Genomic DNA, 10,813 nt, shown 5'->3' on the forward strand with positions numbered 1-10,813 from the left:
GAAGAGGGAAGCAATGAAAAGAAAGTAAAAGGAGCAAAAGAGGGAGAAGGGGAGCCTTATTAGGTATGCTCATGAGAGAGCAGATGGAGATGACAAGGGAGGTTTTCGACTCAGTCACACCAGAAATGGGGTGTGACGAGTCCCTGCTTCGGATTTTGGCTAAAAGAATGGGGAGGCAAATCTTAAGCCTCCGCCATCCTTGCCCTGACCGAGCCATCTCGAGTTTTGTTAGGACATGGCATTTCTGGGAAAGGAATGATTTGTTCATGGTGGATTACTATGAGATAAGTATTATTGAATAGGGAGTAACCGGATGGAGGAAGTGGATTCTGGGAAGAACGTGAGGGATTCGGATATGAAAAGGTCACCCTCAGTCTTCTCTCTTTATATAGGGAACGAAGAAGAGGGTATGTGACACATTCAGATCCCCAGGGAAATCCAGAGTATAACGCGCCGTTTCGTTCTCCCACACCATCAGTAACCGTTGCATCTGGGAGGTCTCGTGAATGGGAAGATATTAAAGACACGTTGTAGATAACCACGCGGCATAATGGTAATGTACGCAAATCTAGGAAAAACGGCTCGTAGACCGGTACGTTCCTTGGGGAGGGGAAGAGTCGCCAGTGTAGATCAAGATCCGAAGAAAGTGAACGGCAATAAGGGCTTGACATCATCAAAATCCACCTGTCCTACCATGACGTTGGACAGCAGGATTTTGAGGGGCTAATGTGGGGTCCAATAGTTTATGGGTCCGGCCCACACGCTTATGGGAAGCCCACCGGTCTTAAACTGAAGGAGGCCAGGGCCCAAGCTCGAAACTAGGATACATAAAAAGTAGCTCGAAGACATAGCCGAGGACGGTTTCGTCCTCGGCAGGTCCAAAACCTCATGGATAGAAATGGAATACGAGTAAGTTGGAAAGATCAGAAAATATCCTGGGGAAGTTGTCTTTAATACCCTTCCCTGACATGACACTGCCCCTAACAGAGCCGGGATCTTAGGCTTTATGGATCATCTCCAGCAATTTTTGGGATTAGACTGATGGGACAGATATCTGTCCCAGAAAGATCGACCCTACACGTGGACGAATGACAACAAACGTAGGCTAGTATAAAAGAGAATGTTATGTGACCAAAGGGGGGGCTCCCATCTAGCTTCTGGAGAAATACTTGATGAAAGAGAATGCCTGGATAATATATGCCGGACACCACATAAAAACCCTCCGACGGGTAACCGGGGACAGCACCATCGTTCCTCGGACATGATCCGAGGAGCCAAATCCTCTTAGATACAAGATCGAAGGGCCTGAATATCCAGCCCAAAGCTCTTTCTCATATTGGTTCATCCATAGTTCGGCCCGAAATGTCACCCTGTGATCCAACGCTGGCCTTTCAAGCCCACTCTCTACAAATATTATTGTGAGGGACTTTCCGCGTGCGAGCCCAACATCGATGTTGGGCCGTTAAAGATTTTGTGTCCTTACATATATATATATATATATATATATTTATTTATTTATATAATCTTGTATTCAAGTGGCCATCCACTATCTTAAGTTTTTAATTTTTAAATTTTTTTTATACAAGATTGAAATTCTACTCCAGCTTAATTTAAGTATATATGTGTGTAAAGTTTCCTCTTGGAGACTTGAATCTCAGCCATTCCCTCCCCCCCTCCCTACACCCCACAAGCATAGATATAGATCCTCTAGATTTCCTAGGATACCCTATCAATAGATTTTTTTAAATTCTAACTATTCTTTTATGATTTAAGGGTCTAGATTCTGCCATGTTAGTATTCCACTAACAATACTCTTAAAATAATAAAATATTGTTGCAAACAAAACAATTAAGATTATTGTTAGTATAATGCTAACATGGCAAAATCTAAACCATTAAATCATTAAAAAATTGTTAAGATTTAAGGAAATCTATTTGGTAGAATACTCTAAGAAATCTCGATGATCTAAATCCTATAAGCACTTATATTTATAAAGCGACCGTCGCGCAAAAAATGTGTGCACTTATACCTATAGTCATTATTTTAAGTTAATATATCTTAGTTCCGTGCAAAATATAACAAAACATTCCCATGTATATAGCCTTAGGATGCGGTGCTAGGTTTAAGGGAAAAAACTGCATTAATGAGCACAATGGATTTTGGATATTGGATTTTTTTTTTTTACTTGGAAAATTTTGGAAATACATCACCCATGTAAACTTTACATTTCCCAAGTAAATTTTACTCTTTATTTATAGCATGAATAATCAAGGTGACTTACTATTGTTTCAAAAAAAAAAAAAAGGTGACTTACAATTAGTTGGCTTTTTTTTTCCCTAATTATTAGTGGCTTTAGCTACTTCAAATTTTTCTCAAAAAAAAAAGAAAAAAGAAAAAAAATTCTTCAAATTATAAAGAAGGGTCATGTTAATGGATGCCCTTAGGAAAATTGTTAATAAATTATTTAAAGAAAATTTTGATACAACTTTTATGGAAAATATAAAAATCAATTAAAAAAATTAATTGTTTTTGTTTTCTTTTTCCTATTAAAAGTTGTTAAAAATAGATTCTAAACCAATATCCTTAAATCATCTATTAACTTTTCTCTATAAAGAAATCTCTTTGACATTTATCTCAATATATATATTATATAAATAAATATATTTTGAATGGGCATAAAATTTTTCCTATTGAAAATGAGAGCAGCCCAGTCATGTTTTCATACAAAACAACAAAAAGAGGTGCCAAAAACAGATTAAAGCTCTTTTAAATTTCAATGATTCAAACTCCCTTGCCGTCATTCTATGCCTTAATTAAGATGCATGGTCATTCAAAAAAGTGCAGACCAAAATATGCTCCACTGCATCAATCTTTAGATTGTGGTCCGTGGACCAAGCCAACAACATAATCATCATGTTAAAGTTCTTTTATATTCTGTTTTTATAAGCCATTAATAATTTTTTTACCCCCAAATCTTGATTGTAGAAAATTGATATACATTCTAATTCTAACACCAGTTTTACAGTCCTACACTACTTATACTTCTTCTTTTTGGTGAGTTATTAAGCCTAGGCCATAGCTAAGTAAAAGGAGAACAAAAACCCACTCAAAAATCTAAAAACGAAAAAAAATATTTCCTAATCTTTTTACTTATATAAAATTAATGTTGGCATGTTGCTCTAACTATAAATCTTTAAATTGTGATCATAAAAAATTATTTTAAAAAAATTGTGATGCACACCTTAGTAAAAAAATATTAAAGAAAATTATTTATGAATTGACATAACTTTTATCACAACTTATTAAAATGATCGATTATGAGTGGTGTATACAGGTCTATCATTTTTTTTTTTTATCCCCCACCATTCACACTTGATCCCTTGAACAAATTGTGAAAAAAGTTGTATCCTAGAGTTAAAAATTAAACTTTTCTTCTATGAATATTCGTTGAGAAAGCATTCATGCATACTCTTGTGCTGACCTTTATAGAAATGTTATCTTTTTTTTATCTTTTTTTTTTTTAATTCTTTTCTTTATTTTGGGTTTTTTTTTTTTTTTTTAAAAAGAGAAATGTTATGTCTACAACGTTTCACCACACTTTTACAACAAATTATAAATGGCAGGTTGTTACGGGTTGTTATTGGTGGGAAAAAAGTGATTTTAGTGGCAGATTTAAATTTAAACCAATAACAATTTACAACCTATAAATTGTTGTGAAAGTGCCGTGCACATAACACAATTTTTTATTTTTTTTAATGATTCATGTTTATTTGGGAACAACTTATCTAGTTTTTTGTTGAAAACTTTTTGAATAAAAGGTATTTTAAAGGTAAAAGTTAAACTTAAATAAAGTAAGTAGATGATTCACGCGGGACTTGCAAATAGTAAAAGTAGTAGAAAAATAAACAAAAATTAAAAAAAATTAAGTAGGTAACTCACGTGAGTGTCTCAAATAATAGGAAAAATAAACACAAATAAATTAAAAAATAAGCAATAAATTAACATATAATCTAATCTAATCTCAATTCAATAAACAAAGAGTGAACAAAATGTTTCTTTATTTATTTACTATTTTTTAAATCCGTCATAATAATAACATAACTACTAGAGTTGGAATTGCCTTATCTGTTTATTTATTTATTTTTAAATAAGATTTATTTAGATAACTTTCTAAAAAAAAAAAGGATATTTATTTCGATAAGAAAAATGTCCTTGTTTCTTTACCTTCTTGGTATTTTTCCTATTTGGTAAAAAAAAAAAAATACATAGTAAAGTATTAAATACCAAATCCCAGGACTGTGTGTATATGAATGAATCTAAATATAAATTCATAAAGCACAAACACTACAGCAAAGCTTAATAACAACAATTACATCTTTACAAGTACACAACACCACCAACCCAACCAAACTTGAAAGTTGAGAAGAAACCAAACAAAAGAATTTTTCAGAAACCAAAATCCCATCTCTCTCTCTCTCTCTCTCTCTCACACACACAGCTTATTATTATAAACAGATTCTATTCCCTTTCCTCTCTGCCCATTAAAATTCTCTAGCCTTTACTCACGTTTAATAACTTTTTTTTTTGGTTCACAAACGAAAAGGCTTTCCCAGATTTCGTTTTTTCCAGAGGAAGTGGTTTTTCTCGTGATTCTCAAACTTTTCCTAACGGTTTCCCATACCCGGATCTTGTTCCGGCTATTTGGGTTATTCCAGGTTCGTCTTTTTTTTTAAAAAAAAAAAAAAATTTAAAAATCAGCTTGTGTTTGTGTTTGGTTGCTCAGTTAGGATTTTGTAGTTTAGAAGGAATTTGTTTTCCTTGCTTGAAACCCAGCAAAGAAAGTGAAAAACCTTTACTCAGTTGAGGTATATTCTTGTTACTACTGTTTTGCTTTGATTTGGGTTCCAAGTTTACTCTTTTGTTTTGTTTGTTTGTTAGTTTTCTCTACAATCTATAAGAAGCTGTCACTTATTGAGTTCTTCAAATTATGTATTATTAAAGTAAAAATAAAGATTAGATTTTTTTTTTAAATAATTTGCCTGCTGGGTTCTAAGTGGTTTGAGATTTTATTTTATTTTATTTTTTGGTTTTTGAATTAAAGTTGCTGTTGGGTTCTTGTGCCATGTGTTTGTTTCTCAAGTATCTACTTTAAAATTGAAGCTATAATAGTATAGGTAATTACTAAGACAAAAATAATGATTGGATTTTATTTTTATTTTTTTATTATAATTTTTGAGCTAACTTAATGGTTGAGTATTTTGTTGTTGGTCATTTTGTACTGTCTTTCAATGTAAGCAAGCCCCAGTTTTTTTTTAGTCTTAATGAGGATACAATTACCTGGGGTAATGGGTTTCTGTGATTTAATTAAGAGATTTGGGTATAAGTCAAAATGGGCACAAGGTTACATAATTTGGGGAGTAATGGCATGGCTTAATTTGTGTTTGTTCCTGGGTTATAGGCTTTTTGACTAGGGCAGCACATGGTTGCTTGTTTGGTAGAGTAGCCTGTAGAGGGTCATAAGGGAGAAACACATGGTTACTTGCTCATGGTTTCACTCATATTATGTTTGAACAAGGGCTACTTGCTGGCCTTGAGTGTAGAATTTTCTTTTTTTTGTGTCCAAAGAGAAGTGTTTTGCACCCGTGCGGCAGTGCTATACTGCTATTTAATGTTTCTTATTCAGGTTTTGGGATTACACAACACCAAGACCCCAGAGAGCGAGAGAGAGCTTCTTATATAAGCTTCTGAAGTTTGTGATAAAATTATGTTCTGTAGCAACTCTGGGTTGTGAGAAGAGCACTTTAAATGAGCTTCCAAACTTTGTGATATAATTACACTAGATAACAACTTTGGGTTGTCACTTGTGAGTACCACCCAAAAGTTCACCCAAAAATTCATAAGATTTTTTCAACCTAAAAGTATGTATTCTTATATGCTTTTTTTTTCTCCATCAAATGCCATGTAATAATTCACACTTAGATGAAATTTTACTGCTGCTATTATTTTGTTTTATCTTTCACAGAGTGTTCATATTCATATGGTGCAATACTTAAACTTATCTTCCTTTTTATAAAAAATGTATGGCAGGTATTGGTTCCTTTCATGAGGGTCTCTGTTACTTTCATGGAGGACTGGCAACTCAAAACTTGTTAGATAATGCAGATCAGCTGCCCTGCTTTCTTTGTTGCAGCTGTTTTTTTGGTGAATATACAGTCAGAAGATTGTAAATAAAATGGGAATCCTTTCGCGCAGGTTCAGTATTACTGCTGGCATATATCACTAGAAAGATATTTTGAGAAATTTAAGAGGCGTTTTAAGTTATGATAAGAAGTTTCTTTATATAATATATGAATCTTCTTCACTGCAGTGCAGTTAGCAGAAAGCCAAACGAGACGATGAGGCTTATTGTAACTACTTTTGTTGGAGTAGTTTTGGGTTTCTTCATAGGAGTATCATTTCCTTCATTGTCATTAACTAAGGTACACAGACTTAGAATTCTTTGTCTGGTATATATTCATGTGCTTCATCATTTTTATTTATTTATTATCAAGATGATGGGACATTTTTCACTGTGTAAATTTTGCAGCTGAATCTCCCATCCAGCATTCTTCCTTCCATGGATCTCTTACATGTGAGGGAATCAGGCGATGAAAAGACTTGGCTACCTGTGAATAGTATTAGTAGCCGCTCAACTGCTCAAAATGTAACCAATACATCAAAGGTAAACATCCTCTCATACTAGTATTATCAGAAAATTCTGGGGTTACAGGTTTTACTTGGTTTTGAACTTTGCTGAAATTAATAGGTAATCCAATATTTTTTGGAACCAGATCCATAAACGCATTTGAGATTCTTGCACTTTCCTACTTTCTTGGGAATGCTTTTTAGTTGGAGAGATCTGAGTTTTCTGGAAAGAACTCAAAGAACCCATTTGTTGTGAATGTTAAAGTGACACCTTTTTAACTTTACTGCTTGGAATAATATGGTATCGTAATTTATATGATGCAAACATCCAATTTTTTCTTCTCTGTTGACATCTTTCAACTATTGATCAACAAGTAGTGCAGTAGAAAAAACTTGTGGATTTTGAGGGCTGGCCAGGTGAAGATAGTGGATATAATGGTGAAATAGTCTTGAAGAGAAAAATAGGGAATCACTTTTAAGTGAAAAGATACCTTATAAAAAGGGTCATGCATCCATGACTTTTATCATTCCGTGTGCTTTACATTATTCAATACATGCATGTTAAGTATGATCATGGTGAAATTAGAAATAATGCGTGCTGCAAATTCTTAAGAAATAGTAATAGGTCATTTCTATACTTTTGTACTTTTCCTGCTTCACTTATTATTCTGCTGTAGATTTGGGTTCCATCTAATCCTAGAGGTGCGGAAAGACTACCTCCTCAAATTGTTGCAGCTGAGTCAGATTTCTACCTGCGAAGATTGTGGGGTAACCCTAATGAGGTGTGTATTTTTCTGCAACTTAAATATTCCTTGTGGTTACAAAATTTGTACAATGCCTACAACATTTTTCTTCATATGTGAATATGATGCAATTAAGAATTTCAGAATGTCATTTAGTTTAGAGGTCATACCTAGTGCACAAAGCTCTCACTTTTGTGAGGTCTAGGAAAGGTCATGGTAGCCAGTCTTTTTTTTTGATAAGTAGTCATGGTAGCCAGTCTTACTCCCCCAATATATTGGAGAGGCTGATTCCTAGACTCAAATCTGTGACTTGTCACTTTTTGATGAAAGGCACTTGCTATCACAACAAGGCTCGACCTCTAGAATGTCATTTAGTTTGGACCAACTAAATTAAATTATTGAAGACTGATTAAAATATGGTGTTTTTGTGAACAAATGTTTTTCTGGGATTTGTGACTTGGGATGAAGTGGAGAAGTTGTTTTACATGTGAGAAGTGTTAATGGTGTTATGTATGACCATAACATAGAAGCTATAATTTTCTTCATCAATGCTTTATCATATATAACTCTCCCCATGTCAGTGTTTGGTGTCATAATGTTTTTAGATTTCACAAAGCTGGTCTCAAATCTGAAGAAAGGAGGACTATTTAGGTCAAGGGCCAGCATAAAATTTAGTCGCATTACATAAATTTTGATCATTTAGAGAATTGAGTTGAGTACACACAAAGAAATATGTAGGACTTCGTAAGTGAAGAGAATGGTATTACTTATATTAAAAAAGAAATGAAGAGAATGATTATATGTCATAATTTCATACATGATGATAAAATGCATTCATTCATGTCCAGAATAATTCTAATACTTATTGTTCCAGTGAAAACTCTAACAGACAATAATAAAAAAAAATTCTCTCTCTCTCTCTCTCTGGTGCTGAGGAATCGTAAAATTTGCCACTGATGTTGTGACACTGATGCTTTAATGCCTCTGTTGATTTTTTTTTTTTACCCCCTGTAACTGAAAGACATCTGATGTTGGTCTATTAGAACATTTTAAAAACATGGAGTGATCAAGTTGGCATTTACAGGACTTAAAAAGCAAACCACAGTACCTTGTAACCTTCACCGTTGGGTATGATCAGAGAATGAATATTGATGCGGCAGTGAAAAAGGTCTCTCTCTCTCTCTCTCTCTCTCTCGTTTCTTTTTCTGTATAATTGTGTGTGTGACTGAATATGTTATTCTGGCAGTTTTCGGGAAACTTTACAATCCTTCTATTTCATTATGATGGCCGAACAACTGAATGGGATGAGTTTGAGTGGTCAAAGCAGGCTATTCATGTGAGCATTCGTAAACAGACTAAATGGTAAGTAACTGCTGCTAGGTTTTTATGTATTATTTATATGACAAGTTCTCATTCTGCTTTTGCTCGGTAGGCTTAGGTGGTTTCTTTAATTTATGCCTCTAATTTTTACCATCTGAAATTTTGTACAAGGTGGTATGCCAAACGATTTCTGCATCCTGCTATAGTGGCCCAATATGACTACATATTTATCTGGGATGAAGACCTGGGAGTAGAGCATTTTAATGCAGAAGAGTGAGTTGGATATGAAAACTCTTTCATGATAACTTTCTTTCAGTGTACTCCAGACAATTTTTTATGCCTCTTTTAAATTTTAATTTCAGATACATAAAATTAGTAAGGAAGCATGGCTTGGAGATTTCACAGCCTGGTTTGGAACCTAATAAAGGATTAACATGGCAAATGACAAAGAGAAGAGGTGATCGAGAAGTTCACAAGTAAGAACAATGGGACCCATTTATTGAAAGTCCGTTATTTCAGATTAATTATCACAGACAAATTAACCTTTATATTCTTTTTGCAAATTAATTTCTACCAGAGAGACAGATGAGAAACCAGGCTGGTGCTCTGACCCACATCTGCCTCCCTGTGCAGCGTATGTGAAAAGTTTTGTTATACGCTATGGTTCTAAGTTCTTCTCTATCTAATGCTTATATTTAATAGATCTTCCATTGTTTTTCCATCATTAACGCAGGTTTGTGGAAATCATGGCTCCAGTGTTCTCCCGAGATGCATGGCGCTGTGTGTGGCATTTGATTCAGGTATTGAGCATTCTACTATCTCCCAATTTAGAAATTAGTGTTTTTCAATTGTTTTTCTAACCTTCTGCACTATATTAAGTTTGCGTTACTTCGTTGAATTGCAGAATGACTTGGTCCATGGGTGGGGTCTTGACTTTGCCCTTAGAAAATGTGTAGAGGTGAGTGACCTACCTTTTGATTTTTCTGCTTTCTTCTTTATTTATTAATTCTTGGAGTGATTGCAATGCAATTCTTTATTAAAATACGCTATTTGCTTTCACGAAAACAGCCTGCACACGAGAAGATAGGAGTTGTAGATTCCCAGTGGATTGTTCATCAAACTGTTCCCTCACTTGGTAGCCAGGTAAAGCAGAAATCATTGGCAACCTTACATTCTCAAAATTTTGTTACTCTATAGAAATAAAACATTCTGGAATGAGAAACTAATATTTATTTATTTAATACTTTTGGTAGGGAGAATCACACGATGGGAAGAAACCATGGCAAGGGGTATGTAGAGCTTTTTTCACATTATAATTAGTTTTTTGCATCACTCTCCTTTCTCTCTCTCTCTCTCTCTCTCTCTCTCTCTCTAATAAATCAGCTATTTGTTTATGAATTGTGCTGACAATGTTTATATTTCACTTGTGCCAGGTTAGAGAGAGGTGTAGAAAGGAGTGGACAATGTTCCAAGATCGGTTGTCAAAGGCGGAGAATCAATATTTTAAAGCAATGGGAATTGGTTCTTCCAATTCCACAGTTCATTAGGGAACAGCAATAACAGAAGCTGATTGTACTACAAGCACAACACCTGCTTAGATTTTACATAAATTAGTAAAATTCATTATTATTACCTGTATCATTATTTGTTGAGAACCGCAATTTTCAAATCTTAGTTAAACACAAGGTGAAAGTCATATAGAATATTAGTGTCGACTGGAGGCTTTTTGGAGCAAAGTTTTAAATACCGTATCGGTCACCATTTGGGTTATATGGGCAGGTTGGCAAATAGGCAGTCAGATTGGAAGCTAGAAAATTGAGGACCAATTGTGCTAGGTGAAAATGTTGACACCCCAAAATCAAATGCCTTGCCTAGAGAGAGATTCTGTGTTCACCATTAAATAATTATATGGAAGCATGACCAAATAAGAAAACACATTTAAGGCTTCCTCAAATCAACTAGCAAAGAATCACACATTCTCGTCTCTTAATCTCTTTTTTGTATCTTTGCTTGTATGAATCATGAATTGCACTTAATGTTACCTAATAATGCTACAATGTCTCTAA

The 10,813-nt window shown here is 34.3% G+C and overlaps 1 protein-coding gene across 3 annotated transcripts; it reads left to right on the forward strand.

Annotated features, from left to right (window-relative positions):
• Positions 1-4,338: 4,338 nt before the first annotated feature.
• Positions 4,339-10,388, forward strand: LOC126718392 (uncharacterized). Of its 3 annotated transcripts, none has more exons than XM_050420543.1 (15): positions 4,339-4,715; positions 6,088-6,252; positions 6,368-6,479; positions 6,587-6,721; positions 7,362-7,466; positions 8,512-8,595; positions 8,674-8,789; positions 8,919-9,020; positions 9,110-9,223; positions 9,325-9,381; positions 9,481-9,547; positions 9,652-9,705; positions 9,816-9,890; positions 10,001-10,036; positions 10,181-10,388. In XM_050420543.1, exons 2-15 carry the CDS (start codon positions 6,233-6,235, stop codon positions 10,292-10,294), a joined length of 1,191 nt encoding a protein of 396 aa, XP_050276500.1. In that variant the 5' UTR covers positions 4,339-4,715; positions 6,088-6,232; the 3' UTR covers positions 10,295-10,388. The 3 variants fall into 3 exon arrangements, with proteins under 3 accessions (XP_050276500.1, XP_050276501.1, XP_050276502.1); XM_050420544.1 differs by lacking the exon at positions 4,339-4,715 and adding an exon at positions 4,738-4,865; XM_050420545.1 differs by lacking the exon at positions 4,339-4,715 and having other exon boundaries at positions 6,373-6,479.
• The last annotated feature ends 425 nt before the right edge of the window (positions 10,389-10,813 follow it).

Source organism: Quercus robur, chromosome 3 (assembly GCF_932294415.1).
Source record: "Quercus robur chromosome 3, dhQueRobu3.1, whole genome shotgun sequence".
NCBI classification, from domain to species: domain Eukaryota; kingdom Viridiplantae; phylum Streptophyta; class Magnoliopsida; order Fagales; family Fagaceae; genus Quercus; species Quercus robur.